Source organism: Anabrus simplex, chromosome X (assembly GCF_040414725.1).
Source record: "Anabrus simplex isolate iqAnaSimp1 chromosome X, ASM4041472v1, whole genome shotgun sequence".
Classification (NCBI taxonomy): domain Eukaryota; kingdom Metazoa; phylum Arthropoda; class Insecta; order Orthoptera; family Tettigoniidae; genus Anabrus; species Anabrus simplex.
The window spans coordinates 184853903-184871948 of record NC_090279.1 but is presented as its reverse complement, the minus strand read 5'-3'; the positions used below and the strand labels follow the sequence as shown (position 1 = coordinate 184871948).

The window sequence follows — 18046 nt, the reverse complement described above, 5'->3', positions numbered from 1 at the left end:
TTTATATTTCTTGACAATACAGGGAGTACAAGTGGTGTCTAACAATCGCCAATCAATGACATGCTCTATTGGTGGAAAAATATCTAATTCCATCCTTGGGAACTTAGAATTTCCACTGAATTTTTCAACGCTAAGTTCGCTATGGTCTGCATAATAGTGTCCGGGATTTTGTTTATTCTTAAGAAGTTCAGCGTCTCCTTAAGAATTGTCCCTCTAGCGCCAATCATAAGGCCAATGACTTCCCGTTTCGTAATTTCATACTTATTTCCGAGATCCTCAAGGCATGGTTCATATATGACCTTCTCCTCACACACTAATCGATGCTGCTGTTCATTTTCCTCCAATCTTACAGTGGGATCGGTCATCATACACATACCTTTTGCCCGATCGATGACAACAACATTAGCTTGTTTTGTGGATCCATTTGTGGAAAGACATCCTACTTCTTCATGAGTGGTGGTGTTTACAGAGACTTTCAGCAATCAGTGTGCAAACTGTATTGTGCCAATGGATTCTCAGCAGCTCTCCCTTACGACAGAACCCTAATACATGAGGTATTACTCATTGCAATTAAACACATCCAGTTCATGTCACATGGTCATAAAGATGAAGTATTTCCATGAAAACTGAAAAATAATGCAATGAGGGATGCACGGCTCTGTTCACCTCGTGGAGTGGCAGTGACTGCCAACATTGAGAAATTGGTGTGTGTGGGAGAGTGAAAAAGTGGCAGATGAACTGGCCAACATGGCTGTGCCGCCCTTACTTGCTTGTTAGTATCAAAGGTTGGTCTTTCAACGGTTTTCTGATTTGTCATCCAATAAATATGCCTTTTCTCATCTTTGCTTCACTTAGTTTAGAAAATCTGTGTTTCAGATGACTGAAGGCCTGACCATTCTGCAAGTGTAGTGCTACAGGTTGTGGAGGCAACATGAGGTGTAAACATTTTTTCTTCATCTCCAAGAACACATTCACAATATACAGTAGTTCAGGGGTTTCCAATATGTAAGGGCTCGAAAGCCACATTGGAAACCTTAGGCATGATCGCAAGCCACACTTTAATAATAGGCCAATTTTCGTAAAATTCTGCAAAGAGGACAGAGATACCTCTATGAAACTACAGTAGTTGATACCCAGCGTGTACTGCTACGCCTGAGTAAATGAAAGGTGTTCTTTAATTAATTCTACTTTATGCAGTTTTTTTTAACACTTTTCTTAATTATGTTTGGTTGTTTTGTAATTCGTACTTTTCTTACTATGCCAGGACCCTTGGTGGAGCGGTAGCTTGCCTGCTTTTTACCCGGAGGCTGACCACACGACACCTCGTAATCTGCAGGTCTTCGGGCTGAGCAGCAGTCGCTTGGTAGGCCAAGGCCCTTCAGGGGTTGTAGTGCCATGGGCTTGGGGGGTTTCTTACTACATTTACTTGTAATTTCACTTACAAACCAAAGAAATAGTTATTGTAAATATGTTGTACTTTTTAGATTCCTATGCCTATTAATTTGATCAAATTATTTCTATTTGCTTACATAAATGGTGATTTATATGCATGATGTTCATTGCAACACGAGTGGATACATGACAATTTTTTTTTTCCATCTGGTGCGAAAACGAACAGATTCTTCGGCAATGAGTTGCCTAGTTACATGGAAGCACATCTTGAGCACGGCACGTTGGATCGCTATTTCCAAAGAACAGGCAATGAGTTGTCTAGTTACATGAACATCCTAGCAAGAAAGGTACTTAATAAAACATGGCAGCTTGTTCCCATCCTCCTATATACAGAATTATTTACCGAACTATCACAATACAGAGTAAGCCGCTGTCTCCTAGCGACAATCTATCCATCAACGTCGATCCAAATCTTGGTGTGACTGTAATAATTGTTACATTGACTTTTCAAGAAATGCAAGATTTTTCCTGTACTGTTGAGACGATTTGGAAGATTTTGGTACAAACCACAACTTTTAACTCCCTCTGGTTTAAGAGCTCGAGTTTTGTGAAACATACACTTTAGCATTTTATATGTGTTGATAGTTCTACTGAAATGAAGATTTAATCATTTTAATTCCTTAAAGCACTATTTTACAGTTGCATAAAATAGTGGAATTAAAAATAAACACTATTATACCCAGGACATTTGAATTTGAAAGAAGAACACCCAACAATGTCAGTTCTTTTGAATTATTTGACAAATGACAAAAAGTAAAAAAGAAAAACCTAAAAGACAAACTGAAATTAATAATGTAGTCAAAGCAAAACTTAAAGCAGGACAATTTAGTAGAAGTAGTGTTAAGGGAACAATGCCTAAGTGCCTAAAATCCCAATCCCAGCAATGTACTTCCAGGAGTCCTTCCCTGAAAATTTCTTTGAGTGTGCACCTTTGTGTACCAACCAGTACTACCAACGGGAGAAGAATGAAGATTTGAAACAACTCTTTGCACCAATTGCAGTTGAAGTATTTCGTGGTATTGATTGCATGCTACTTTGCATAAAAATGTCCATAGTGAGGTTGATATGGAGTTCAGGAATTGGAATGGATCCCATAGCTATTTTTATAATGATTAAGGCCCAAAGTTTGGACTTTAATTTTTAAAATAAAAAATAATCTATTCAGACCAAGTGAATAATTAAAAAAAGGAAGTAGTATTAAAGAATGAATTAGTTCTGACTTGGGTATATAAAGAGTATAAAAATTAATGCATTTTTGAACAATCTATGAAATATTTTTCATAAATTTTTTTCACATTTCTTAAAATATATTTTTAAAGCCCTCGCAGGGCACATGCAGTCTGCTGGAACCCCCCAATATATTTTATATGACGCGAATATCAGATAAAGTAGGAATTCAAGAGGACAAATTGGGGCAAACATTAGTTTATAGGAAGGGGAGTTAGGGATTGGAATAACTTACCAAGGGAGGTGTTAAATAAATATCCAATTTCTTTGCAATCATTTAAAAAAAGGCTAGGAAAACAACAGATAGGGAATGCCACCTGAGCGACTGCCCTAAATGCAGATCAGTATTGATTGATTGACGTGATATTTTTATTGCAAAAACTGAAGAAATGTGTTGGCAAACCTCAAATAATATCTGCTTACTATGCTTTATTTCACTCACATCTACGATGTTGTTTGACCAACCCCTCTACCACTTCTCTACGGGGTCGGGTATGAGGTGAGATGAATATGTCATGGCAGGTTTTAATGACTGGATTTCCCTTCCTGATGTCAACGTCATCAGAGGAGTTAATGAGATGAAATGAATGACGTGATATATGATAGTAGGAAGGGAGAGGATGAAACCTGCTGCTGGCACACAGTCTACTCCTGTTGAATTGATCATATTTATTTTGTATCCGGTTATTGAGGCCAGGTCTTTTATAAATTTGAAGACTTTTCTTAAGTTAGTATGATCAATCGAATCATCAATAAAGTAAAAGAAAAGTTAGCAACTAATATCACTCCCAAAAAACTAAGAAGTATAAAATCGCAACATTTATATTCACTAATCCAGCCATTTTTCAAATAACTAATCCTATTAAAAAACGAGAAGTTAATATAGCATTCAAAACACAAAATACAAACAGAAACATTTTTTTCAACCACAATAGTATAAATTCCAACAATAACCCTTATATAAATTCTGGCATCTATAGATTAACATGCATAGAGTGTAAATGTTCATATGTTGGACAAACTGGCAGTAGCTTTCTCACAAGATACTTAGAACATGTTAACGCTGCAAAACACAACAAACATTCTGCAATGAGTTCTCACATGAGAGAATCAGGCCACCATTTTACAAATATAGAAAAAGACCTAAATATTATCAAAAAGATAGAAAAAAGAAAATTAATGACAGAATTAGAAAATATATATATCCATTTAGACCAGCATTTCAATAAGAAAAAACTTAAATGACGAAATTGAAATAAGAAATCCTTTACATGAACAATTACCTAAACTTTTACAAACGCTTAATCTAGAAAAAAGCAGTTTTGCCAAAGTCTTTTCCTCAAAACAAATAATAATCATGGAACATTAAAGAGCACAACCCCTCCCTGCGCCGCTACTAGACATTCCCCTTCCAAAACCACACCTACTAACAGATCTCCTCCTACCCCCACTCCCTCCCCTCAACTCCTACCACCTCACTCATACAACACAAGGAGTAGACGCGGAACAGCAAGCAGTCGCCATACAACGTTAGTTAATAACAAACTGACAAACGGCAGTTGGAGGGGTAAGTAAAGTTCAAGAAGCACGCAATTAACTAGCAACACAACTTCCGATTACTTACAAGATTCCTTTTCTTGTTACAGAAATACAACAAGATTAACTCCATAACAACTTTTAACCACGATCGTCGATTTACGTCCCTTTCAATCATACATTTTTAAATCTGTAATTTCAATGTATGGTCACCGACGTCAACAGGAGCTATTTATTCAACAGCACTCGCTGAGGTCAAATGACAAGAAGCATTTAAATATCATGAATACCAATATTATCCTGTTACAATTCAATTATCAAATCGACGAGATTTTTGAATCTTTATAGACTCTTATCCTTAAGGGTTATAAAACTTTTTCACCAGACCTCATTGCAAAGAAATTTTCAATTTAGTTCTTAAGATTGAATTTCACGTCTTGCTAAGATGTTAGACGTGCTACTTAGCCCATGTTATTAAGGCATCAAATCAAATCAAAATCTCTTTATTTGCAAATGAGGTGTTTACCTCGGTGGCAAATGGTACACTAAAATACATTATTGTCAAGCACTAAATATTAAATTAACAAGAGAATAAAATTTTCCTATAATACAATATTATATAATTTACGCTAACAATTTTTCTATTAAACACACAGCTCATTATTAATAAATTTACATTGTTTACAAAATTCTACTTATATCTCCTGTACTACTTACAAATATAGTAATCTGATATATAGTATGTGGAATTACTTCAAATGATACTGTACAACTGGTATAAGATTAAAATTTACATTGCATTTATTTACTTTTTCTTTTCTTTACCCATTCTGGAACCTAAGTAGCATAACGACCTGCTGCGTCTTAACCAGAGCCCCTTTTCCACCACTTTTCAGAGTTCCTGAAGGGCCTTCACAGCTACCGTAGCGGTCCCAGGGCCCTCGAAGTCCCCACTGTACTTCACCCCTACAGGCAGTCCCCTACTTTGGCTGTCCAAACTCCTTAGACCAGGGGATGGAATTAATTTATTCACACACATTTTTTATTTACATTAACCTGCACTGGTCGAATGCCCTCTAACATTTCATTTATTTTCTCTGTTGCTGTTTATTCTCTTCTTGAATATCTGTAGAGATTTTGGAAAAGGATCAAACACTACCCCTGGTAAACTGTTCCACTCCTTCACACCCTTCCCAATGAATGAAAATTTTCCCCAATCGCTTCTGCTAAAATTCCTTCTAATTTTATATTTGTGGTCAGTCCTGCCGATATAATTATTTTCCAACTGAAGCCTCTCACGGATATCTCCCCATGCTGCTTCTCCTGTATAGGCTCTATATAAACCTATAAGTCTAGTTTTCTCCCTTCTCTTACTTAAAGTTTCCCACCCTAGTTTCTTTAACATTTCTGACACACTACTCTTTCTCCTGAAATCCCCTGTTACAAATCTTGCTGCTTTCCTCTGCACACTATCTATTTCTTTTATTAGGTATTCTTGGTGAGGATCCCAAACACTGTTTGCATATTCCAATAATGGACGAACCATACTTAAGTAACTTTTCTCTTTTAATTCTTTGTTGTATCCGTTAAGTAGCCTCATTATGACATGTAACGATCTGTATGCTTTCCCAACAATGTCATCCACATGACCCTTTCAGTGCAAATTACTTTCAAATCTTACACCTAAGTATTTGCACTTGTCATCTTTTGGGATAACTACCCCATCCAAAGTATATTCAAATTCAGTTTTAAAACTCCTGTTTGTAAATGTTGTAACAGTTGATTTGCCTCCATTAACCTTCATATTATTCTCTTCAACCCATTGTTGGATACTCTCAAGGTCCCTTTGTAATTCTGAACAATCCTCAATGTTGTTTATTTCCCTATAAACAATTATGTCATCTGCATACGATCTTATTTTTGATGTTATATTGTTCCCTAAATCATTTACGTATATTAAGAAAAGTAACGGACCGATTATACTACCCTGTGCAATTCCCTTCCAAACTATCTCTTCCTGCGATACGTTAATTCCTACTTTGACTTTCTGAACCCTTAAATTTAGAAATGTTTTTACCCAACGTGTAACCCTTACGTCCAATCCTATTCCCTCCAATTTCTTTAATAATATTCCATGTTCCACTCTATCAAAGGCTTTGGAAAGATCTATGGCTATGCAATCTAACTGGCCTCCTGAATCTAACTGATCTGATATGTCCTGCTGAAATCCCACCAGTTGTGCCTCACAAGAAAATTTCTTTCTAAATCCATACTGGCTCCTCATGAACCAATTTTTATCATCACATATCCCTGTGATGTACTTTGATATTAAACTCTCCAGTATTTTACAAACTATACTGGTCAGGCTGATTGGTCTGTAGTTCTCTGGTTTCCTTTTATCACCCTTTCCTTTATAAATTGGTATTATTATAGATTCCTTCCATTCCTTTGGTATTACACTATTATTTATGACATAGTCAAAGAGAAATCTTAAATAAGGCACTATGTACCACCCCATTGTCTTTATCACCTCCCCAGTAATTTGATCACTTCCTGCTGCTTTTCCTTGCTGAAGCAGTTGGATTTCTCTGAAAATATCTTCATTTGTGAATGAGAAGCTTCTTGTTTCCCTCTGTGTCTGTCCCTCTGTAACTTCTGTTTCGGTTTCCAACTCCTGATAATCATCTACTGAATCTCTAAATTCCCTACTAAAGAGGTTTGCTTTCTCAGTATCTGTTAAATAGTGTTAACCCCCTTCTCCCACCATTGTAGGAATTTGGATTCCTTTTCCTTTTTGATTCCTGATATATGAAGACAGCTTTTTCCATTTCCCTTTGTGGTCATTACGCTCTTGAAGAATGCCATTCATATAATTCTCTTTTGCTTCCTTTTTCACTCTATTCAGTTCCCTCATTAGCTGTTTTCTACTTTCTCTACTCTCCCTACCTTCTTTGATTTTCCTGTTTACTATTCTTCATTTTCTTTTTAATTTTCTTATTTCCCTTGTATAATAAACAGGGTCTGAGGTCATTTTACCCTTCTTAACAGGTACAAATCTATTCTCTCCTTCCCAAACGATTCCTTTGAATTTAGCCCAAAGTGTATCCACATTACTCCCTTCACTTATCCAACAACTGAATTGTGATTTAAGGTAAGTCCCAAATTCATCAACTTTAGTTTTTCTGTACAATTTCTTGCCTTGTGTGACCCTCTTATTAAGCCTTTTTGGTACCAGTCCTACATTCATTATTACAGCCTTATGGTCACCTATTCCTTCAATTACCTCAGTTTTATCAACAATTTCCCATGGTTTAACCAAGAATACATCTAGTAAGTTATTGAGACGAGTCGGTTCTTGTACTACTTGTGTAAATCCTCCCTCCCAAATTAACTTATTTGCCAGTTTCTGTTCATGGGCTTCACTTGCAGCTCCATTCCATTCAACCTCAGGCAAGTTTAGATCTCCCCCAATTATTACCACATCATTATTATTGTTTTTATGAGTATAATCTATTATTTTCTCAAATATTTCCATGTCTCTTTCCTCTCTTCCAGGCCTGTATATTCCTATAATTCCCACCTCCTTCATATTATCACAAATTAATTTTATCCCTAATATTTCATCCCTTTCATCGGTAAACCATTCATGTGAACAATATGTTTCCTTCACCAGAATAAACACCCCCCTCCCTTTTCATCTCCTCGGTCTCTACGATAGACTGTGTACCCTTCTGGAAATACTTCTCTACTACCCACCCCTTCTCTCAACCACGATTCCACTCCTATCACCACATCAGTCTCATAAGATTCCATCAATGTACTGATTTTAATTGTTTATTTACTACACTCTGACAGTTTACCAAGAGCAATCTCAGACCCCCTTCCTCCCTAAAAATTGACTGTTGCAATTGGGTAACTTGAAATTCCTTATTTCCTGAGTTTCATTTTCTAGTTGGCTGAGCCAGCTTGAAGTACAGCTGGCTCTTTCTACTAATTTTCCTGGTCAGTATTATAACTCAAGGGAGTTGCCTTTTTTACAGTACATATCTTATGATTAATAAAATCTAGAACAATATTTGCTATCTTTCGTTTACCTGAATTGTTTAGATGAAGGCCATGCTTTGTGTAACAGTCTCTCTCAAAACTGCTGCTATCAATTACCTGTGTATTACGAAAATGTTTACAAATTTTAACCATATCTGTATTAACTTTGTCCACTTCAATGTTCACACACGAGTCTCTAATCAAATCATGCCTGTGGGGCACGTTCACTACAAAGATGTTAGTGTGAGTCAGCTTACCTAGTGTACATTTAAGTTCAGAAATAACATTCTTAGCGTTGTTGTGAGCTATGTTGTTCGTCCCGCCGATGATCGCTACTGCATCACGACTTCCGAGATTTCTTGCCGCCTGCTCCGTGTTTTCCAATACCTTCTTCATTGGGGCCCCAGGATAGATGACTGCCGATGCTGCAATATCTTCATTGACCATTTTCTCCGCAATTCCCCTCGCCTGGCTATCACCAAATATCACTTTCGCCGGTGCACTGTGTGGGATTTTAGGCCTAACTTTGCCGCTTCTCGTAACGGATTTTGCGCTATACGTTTGACTGCTTCCTATACGGATACCTTGCGTATCGCTTACTTCCCTCAGGGCTGAAAATCTATTTTTGGTGTCAATTACAAAGTTGTCCTTATTAAACTGTACACTTTTCCTCCTAGAATCTGAAGCAACTTGACACCACGCGCTAGAATTCTCGGAGCCACCTGTGTTCTGAGTGTTTACTGGTACCGGTACTTTCGATTCCAGTAAACGTACCTTTTCCTTTAAAATCTCATTCTCCGCTTTTAATGCTTGTAAATCCTGTTGCAATAAAGAGAGAATTACAAGTACATTATCATTACCTTCATCCTCCAAGTAATGAGACGCCAGCGATTCGTTGACCAATGTAGGCCTAGGTTTGCTACCGCTATTCAAATTGCTCTCGCCACAGCTAACACAAGTCCAAGTATCTTCATTTTTAGCAAAACCAGCACTATATATACACTCAAAATGGTACCAAATTAAACACTTTTCACACTGGATACCATTCTTCACTCGCTTCTTGTTTACACCACATTTATTCCCGATTATTTCGCAAGAGAACCGGGAGCTATCTTCACTTACATCCTTCGCTGACGCCATCTTGTGATCTAACATGTCCCCAAAGATTATGTATTTTAAGATATTCTAATGGAGTAAGTTTAAGTTTGTGAAAAAATGTTTTCAATAGTTCTTGATTCATTGTTTACGAATATAACCATTCTTCGAGATTCAGATTTGGCTGATGATGCTCTGAAAGGGAGCGAAACATGTCCCACAAATAACTTGTCTATTAATGATGATATTTTAAATGTGACAACATTATAATGTATTGAACAGGTGGATTACAATAAAAACTTTGTTATTGCAAATAACAGATTTCAATACAGATTAAAACATGAGATTAGTCACTTGCAACCACCTCCCCTGGTGGCCAACATTCTGATAGTGAATTTCTTTTTGACAAATGGGACTCGAACCGGCTAGCCACAGCGTCAGACAGTTTAGATTTCAACGCCTTAGCGATCATAGCCAACAATAATGTGGGGGAATTCCATGGGATCTCAGGGTGTTTTTATATGGCAAAAGAAAGAAATCAGGTGCATACAGAGAATCTAAGGCAACCAATCAGGTAGGGCCATTTTCCAAGAACTGGGAATAATGACTCTTCCCTCAATGTATACTTTCCAATGCATAATGGATATCAAAGAAACCCAGATTAAACACCCATTAAGGAAGAAGGCACACCAAAATAGTACAAGAAGAAGAAATGATATCTAACAACTGCATCATGTGTCTTTCAACATGTGCTAAGTGAGCGGTTTCCAAGGAAGGGCTTCAAAAAATATTTTAAGAAATGTGAAGAAAATTTACAAAAAATATTTCATAGCTCATTCAAAAATATGTTAATTTATATACCCAAGTCAGAACTAATTCATTCTTTAATATTATTTCCTGTTTTTAAGGGCACCCGGAAGGGGCTATGACTGCCATGTTAAAATGGGCGTTTTTAAGGAACATTTTCTCATGAAGTTATGAACCAAGGAAATTCTTTTTTGTATACATATTTATTAGACCCTCGCACGTAGATAGACGACATAATTTTTTTAATATCTTCTGTTTTTTTTTAAAATATACATTTTTAAGTGAACATCAAAATTTTATATTTTAAAAGGAGACCTTTGGTTAGTTACATACCACCTACAAGTTTGGTTAATGTACGTTCAGTGGTATCCGAATAAATGTTCCTTAGATACACAAAAAACTACTTTTCAGGAAACGAGCCTCAAAGTTCCTTATGCATTCCACATTCGTACAGAGGATCATCTGGGTTCTCTTCCATCTCAACTTGTAATCTTCTATTTACACTTCGTTTCTTCTGTCTTCCAAGCTTCACCAGATCCCTTTCTGCTGCATCTGCTTTCCTTTTTCTTTCCTTATCTATAATTGACATTCGTTTCAGTGTTGTGCCCTAGAGGTACCGTTATACAAAGTCTTTGTAGAACTTCGCTCTTCGAGATATTGCCCCCCATTGTATATTGCCACGGCATCATAAACACCAAAGTGGAGTGTTTTTATACTCACAAATATTCTCTTGGGTATCCGAGTCCAGATCAAACGATTTAAGCATTCGTTAGGGTTTTTGGGTTTTACCGAGAAGGCATTTCCAGAGAAGATTTTCATAGGGTAAGTCTCTGAAGACTGGCCTTATGGTTTCCGCGACTGCATATGGGAGATTGTGCTTGTGGTCGTGGTTGCAGTTTCCTTCATTTTATGGTATTTGCACCACGTGTCCTCCCCTTTTGGAAACAAACCGTGCTGTGGTTGTTCATTCAGCATCTCTTTTGTAGTCAATTGGGGAACACACATTTGCACACTCACTCGTAACGTTCGGAATAACAACAGTGATTTTCCTCTTTCCCACATTCTTACGCATCTTGAAAATCCTATTACTATGTCTACGCATCTTGTTCAATGTATAAAACTAAACGAAAAAAAAAAAACCAGCTGAATACTGTTGTAAAAAAGCCGCCAAAACAAACAATAAACACATGCAGTTATGTTCTCAATCATTCTGCCATCCAGCTTGGCCAACAATTGAAAGTTGCACTTTCCTGCAGCAGAGATATCCTCTCGCAGAAAATGATCACGTTCTGAAACATAAACACCTTCAACAAAGTCTTTGTCACCGCTTACAAATGGAAAGTAATGTTATGTCACATCAGTTCGAGGACATGTCATGCCCGACATCTGCAGCACTCCAGGTAATTTAAAAATTAACACCCTTTCAAACGTCACAGAGGTCTGAAACAAAAAGTATTCGAAGGAAGAAAGTCACAGGTATATAAAACTGCAAAAAAATTAAAAAATAAAATTTTTTCGATTTCACCCCTTCCGGGTGCCCTTAAGTATTTGATTGGGCCAAATAGATTATTTTTTATTTTTTAAAATTAAAAATTCAAACTTCAGCAGATAATGAGCCCTCACAAATGCCAGTGCTAGGTCTTAACCATTATAAAAATAGCTGTGGGATCCTTACCAATTCTTGAACTCTATGCAAACCTCACTGTGGACATTTTATGCAACGTAGCATGCAATGAATACCAAGAAATACATTAATTGCCATTGGTGTAAGAAGTTGTTTCAATTCTTCATTTGTCTCTCATTGATAGTACTGGCTGATACACAATGCTTCACACTTGAAGACATTTTCAGGGAAGTACTCCTGGAAGTACATTGCTGGGATTATAGACACAACTGTATATCATTGTTCCTTTTACACTACTCCCACTGAATTTTCCTTCTTTAAGTTTTGTTTTCACTACATTATTAATTTCAGTTTATCTTTTAGGTTTTTCTTTTTACTTTTTGTCATTTGTCAAATATTAATTCAAATGACCTGACATTGGTGGGTGCACGTCTTCCAAATATGATTGTCCTGAGTATAATTGTGTTTATTAATTTCACTCATGTGTGCAATTAAAAAAAAAAAGTGTTTCAAGCAATTAAAAATATTAAACCTTCATTTCAATTGAACTATGCACATTCATACAGGTACATCTGACCATAACTTGTTGGTCATGAAATGCCATCTGAAGTTGAAGAAATTGAAGAAAGGAAAGAATGCAAAAAGATGGGATCTAGACAAATTGAAAGAAAAGAGTGTGAGGGATTGTTTCAAGGAACATGTTGCACAAGGACTAAATGAAAAGGCTGAAGGAAACACTATAGAGGAAGAGTGGGGAGTCATGAAGAATGAAGTCAGTAGGGCTGCTGAAGAAATGTTAGGAAGGAAGAAAAGATCAACTAAGAATCAGTGGATAACTCGGGAGATACTAGACCTGATTGATGAACAACGAAAATACAAGAATGCTAGAAATGAACAGGGCAGAAAAGAATACAGGCGATTAAAGAATCAAGTGGATAGAAAGTGCAAGGTAGCTAAGGAAGAATGGCTGAAGGAGAAGTGCAAGGATGTCGAAGGCTGTATGGTCCTGGGTAAGGTAGATGCTGCATACAGGAAAATCAAGGAAACCTTTGGAGAAAGGAAATCTAGTTGTATGAATATTAAGAGCTCAGATGGAAAGCCACTTCTAGGGAAAGAAGACAAAGCAGAAAGATGGCAGGAGCATATCCAACAGTTGTATCAAGGTAAAGATGTAAATAATTTGGTTATGGAACATGAAGAGGCTGTTGATGCTGATGAAATGGGAGACCCAATTTTGAGGTCAGAGTTTGACAGAGCTGTGAGTGACCTCAATAGGAACAAGGGACCTGGAATTGATGACATTCCCTCTGAATTACTGACTGCCTTAGGAGAAACCAGCATGGCAAGGTTATTTCATTTAGTGTGCAAGATGTATGAGACAGGAGAAGTCCCATCCGATTTTCGGAAGAATGTTGTTATACCTATTCCCAAGAAAGCCGGTGCTGACAGGTGTGAAAACTACCGCACCATTAGTTTAGTATCTCATGCCTGCAAACTTTTAACACGTATTATTTACTGAAGAATGGAAAAACAAGTAGAAGCTGAGTTGGGAGAAGATCAATTTGGCTTCAGAAGAAATGTAGGCACACGTGAAGCAATACTGACTTTACGTCTGATCTTAGAGGATCGAATCAAGAAGGACAAGCCCACGTACATGGCATTTGTAGATCTAGAAAAGGCATTCGATAATGTTGATTGGACCAAGCTATTTATGATTCTGAAGATGATAGGGATCAGATACCGAGAACGAAGAATTATCTACAATCTGTATAAAAATCAGTCTGCAGTGATAAGAATCGAGGGCTTTGAAAAAGAAGCAGCAATCCAGAAAGGAGTGAGGCAAGGCTGCAGTTTGTCCCCTCTCCTTTTCAATGTTTACATAGAACAGGCAGTAAAGGAAATCAAAGAGAAATTTGGAAATGGAATCACAGTCCAAGGAGAGGAAATCAAAACCTTGAGATTTGCCGATGATATTGTTATTTTATCTGAGACTGCAGAAGATCTCGAAGTTGCTGAATGGTATGGATGAAGTCTTGGGTAAGGAGTACAAGATGAAAATAAATAAGTCCAAAACAAAAGTAATGGAGTGCAGTCGAACGAAGGCAGGTGAGGTAGGAAATATTAGATTAGGAAATGAAGTCTTAAAGGAAGTAGATGAATATTGTTACTTGGGTAGTAAAATAACTAACGATGGCAGAAGTAAGGAGGACATAAAATGCAGACTAGCACAAGCAAGGAAGAGCTTTCTTAAGAAAAGAAATTTGCTCACTTCAAACATTGATATCGGAATTAGAAAGATGTTTTTGAAGACTTTCGTGTGGAGCGTGGCATTGTATGGAAGTGAAACATGGACGATAACTAGCTCAGAAAGAAAGAGAATAGAAGCTTTTGAAATGTGGTGTTACAGAAGAATGCTTAAGGTGAGATGGATAGATCGAATCACGAATGAAGAGATACTGAATCGAATTGGTGAGAGGAGATCGATTTGGCTAAATTTGACGAAAAGAAGAGATAGAATGATAGGACACATCTTAAGACACCCAGGACTTGTTCAGTTGGTTTTTGAAGGAAGTGTAGGTGGTAAGAACGGTAGGGGTAGACCAAGGTATGAATATGACAAGCAGATTAGAGCAGATGTAGGATGCAATAGTTACGTAGAAATGAAAAGGTTAGCACAGGATAGAGTGGAATGGAGAGCTGCATCAAACCAGTCTATGGACTGATGACTCAAACAACAAAAACAACACATCTGTTCTCTTCGCAGAATTTTACAAAAACTGGCCTTTTATTAAAATGTGGCTGCGATCGTGCCTAAGGATTTCAATGTGTCCCTCGAGCACTTACAAACTGGAAACCCCTGTGCTAGACCATGAAGCCTTGTATGGAGAACACCCTGCCATCTAGTGAGGAAAATTTTAAAAATCCTTCCACTCCTCCCACATAGGGATCACTTTTAGAAATTCTACTACTATATTACTCCTGTATTTTATACAAAGAGTAGGAAACAGAAGAACAAAAATACAAATAAAACACACAATTTTTTAAAAATTTATGTCGCACCGACACACATAGGTCTTAGGCGATGATGGGATAGGTAAGGCCTAAGAGTGAGACGAAAGCTGCCGTGGCGTTAATTTAGGTACAGCCCCAGCATTTGCCCCGTGTGAAAATGGGAAACCATGGAAAATCATCTTCAGGGTTACCGACAGTGGGGTTTGAACACATTATCTCCCAGTTGCAAGCTCACAGCTGTGCGCCCCTAACCACGCGGCCAACTCGCCCAGTACTAAAACATGTACAATAAAAGAACAGAGGAGAGCAAAAGACTTCAAATTAAAAATTAAAAAAAAAAAAAGCTAAAAATAATTCAAGAACCTTAAGTGCTAGAACATTTGAAATGGCCGAGTTTGATTCTGTCCATAAAATATACCTGCCAACTTTACAAAACCAAAAATCAGGAACAATCATGAAATACAATTGGTCAAAACTGCTTATTCTGCGTGTCTTGCGAAATACAGGAGTACTATGGTATCGTCTCAAAACCCGACTGTTGCTATAGGAGGTTACAAGGCTAAAAATTACACACCTCTATTCCCTCACAGGAAGTATGTGAGAACTCATGCTCCACATATGTGAATCAGTCATGCTCTTAGATGTCATTACTTAGCAAATGTATGGATCCTATTTTTATCAAGTGATAAATTAAATATCGCCAGAATTGTCTCCAAATGACTAAATTGCGTGCCAAAAGCCTGGATTAAATTCCAAACCTCTCCGCAGTGCTCGTATGGAGTGAGGGCATATGACGGTGTCAGTGGTGATTCGTCCATCGGATGGGGACGTTAAGCCTTGAGCAGATCCCTTGGTGCTATTCGACAGGAGTAGGCTATGTGCCAGCAGCAGGTTTCACCCTCTCCCTTCCTACTATCATATATCATGTCATTCATTTCATCTCAACTCCTCTAATGAGGTTGGCGTCAGGAAGGGCAACCAGTTATAAAAAACTGGGACAAGGTTTGGACAAACAACAACACTCCTTTGTCAGAAATCACCGAGAACAAATTGTGCTGCTTTCTTTTGGATCTTTTTCGGTTCTTGTAACAGATAGTCCTGGTGTAGGTCCCGTACACTGGAACCATTTGAACAACCAGTATAAAATGGCTGTAATTAAACGACACTTTTGGCATCCACCCACTGGATGTAAATAAATCACAAAAATTGAAAACACATTTCATCTAGAGTTGTATAACTTTTATTTGACATGAAATCTCTTCATTACAACTATTTTGTATTAATTAGAGGAAAGTAAAATAATTAATTTTAAGTAAGAGCTTGAAAAACAAAACATTTGATTGTATGAGTATCCTGGATTTCTTGACATTTTAGTTGAAAGATTTGATAAACACTGGAGAAAGATAGCAAAGAAGAATGAAAGGTTTATTCGTCAGGGAGGCCATAGAAGGTTTAGTGCTGTTATCAGCACCACCACCACCACCACCACCACCACCACCACCACCACTACCAGCACTACCTCCACCAGGCATTCCCATTTCAGCACTTCCTTGATTACGTACTCGAAGGAAGCTATCTTTCTCATTGCAGTCATCATTATCGCAGGAGAATTCTGCATTTTTCACCGGTTCAGAACCTGGAGGTACTGGAAGTTCTCCAGGAAGCCCGCACCCACGGACTGCCACAGCTTAAACAAATAAGAAAAGAACTTGGTAACCTTGAGAAACAAACAATATATATTAATCCTAGAAAGATGAAGCATGCGTCTGAGAGGCCTGCAACTAAAGTATGCTGTTTCATCAAATATAAACCGGAATTCAGAACTAGCGGCTCTGGTAGTGAACGGAAATGGGAGGGGCCTTGAGAGGATGCTAGTGGGGACGTCTGGAGTAGGGTCTTGATGCATCACACACCACAGAGCGACTGCTTGCTTCAGTACTCCATTAGCGAGAAGGAGGTACACACGTCTATCGTGCGGCGCATCATCAATTTTCTGATGAAAGAAGGCACCAAAGCTTCAAAACTTTTGAGAAGGCTCTATGCACAGTTTTTGGAAGCAACTCTTTCAAAGACCAAGGTGTATGAATGTCACAAACAATTTTTGGTAAGACGGATAGAGGAAAATGAGCCCGACCATTTGCATCTCTGCAAACAACATTCGTACTGTACATGAATTTATTGACTTAGATCAGCACACAAAAGTTTCTGAATTTGCTTTATTCATAGGAATAAGCTTTGGAAGTGTTCAAGCCATCATGAAAGTGAACAAAACCGTTGGAAATTTATTTTGTCAGGTGGGTTCCTCCTCTCCTCGCTCAGGAACAAAAAATTTGCGCCAGGAACTTTGTCGGAGTCATCTGAATCTCTACAAGGACGAAGGATATGATTTAGACCACTGAAAGAAGAACCGGGAGGAATCTGATTTCATGATGATGCCGCAGTAGAGGAGTACGTGTGCAAGCAGTAGCAGTGATTTGAGGGGGGGGGGGGGGGGGGGGGATGTCACCCCCACACTTTGTGCAGAAAAATCTAGGAATTATTTTTTGAAAAGGAATTTTTAAAACCCTGTTGTCTATTACCTAATTCTTTCCTCTAATTTCTTTAAATATTAAAAAAAAATACTTAGCAGAAATATGCACAAAATGTCATCCGATCCAGCTGACCGATTTTTCAGCGCCATTGTAACTGAGGCGGAAAAGGCATGCTCGTTTCACCCGGTAGGACGTGGCTTTGATTCCCCATCAGGAAGCCAAAAAATTTAAGAAGCGAGATTTCCACTTTTGGATGTGCACATGGCCCTGAGGTTCACTCAGCCTACACCAAAAACGAGTACTTCACCCCACCAAGAGCCAAGATTACGGATAGGGGAAGCCTTTACTTTTCACCACTCGAAGGGCCTTCATGGCCTTTATGGAGATGACTTTGCTTTGCTTTTACAGCAAGTAGTACAGACTAGTGTAAAAGCATGCAGAAGCACGATTGGTATGTGGGCCTAATGGCACAAAATCTTAGTTGCACTCATGTGTAATTGCTCCTTTGGTGAAAATTTTATTGTATAGAGTAGAACTGAAATCCCCCCAGAAATATTATCACTGCAGTTAAGTTGGTAGACTGTTAACTTTTACTTCTCTGTCAAAATTTACTCAGAGAGCATAAAAACTTACCATTTTGTAGCTATTTTGTTTCAGTTTTGTTTTCTATCCCCCACTATACTTCCCAGACCTCCAGTACTTTTTTTGTTTTTTATAT

At 37.8% G+C, this 18046-nt stretch overlaps 1 protein-coding gene across 1 annotated transcript in view; it reads right to left on the bottom strand.

The window, feature by feature from the left end:
- Positions 1-16167: 16167 nt before the first annotated feature.
- Positions 16168-18046, bottom strand: part of LOC137503372 (zinc finger protein 503-like) — a 226863-nt gene continuing 224984 nt past the window's right edge. The window contains exon 4 of the mRNA XM_068230948.1: positions 16168-16484. Within this exon, the coding sequence (XP_068087049.1) occupies positions 16168-16484 (317 nt within the window). The remainder of the gene's footprint in view (positions 16485-18046) is intronic.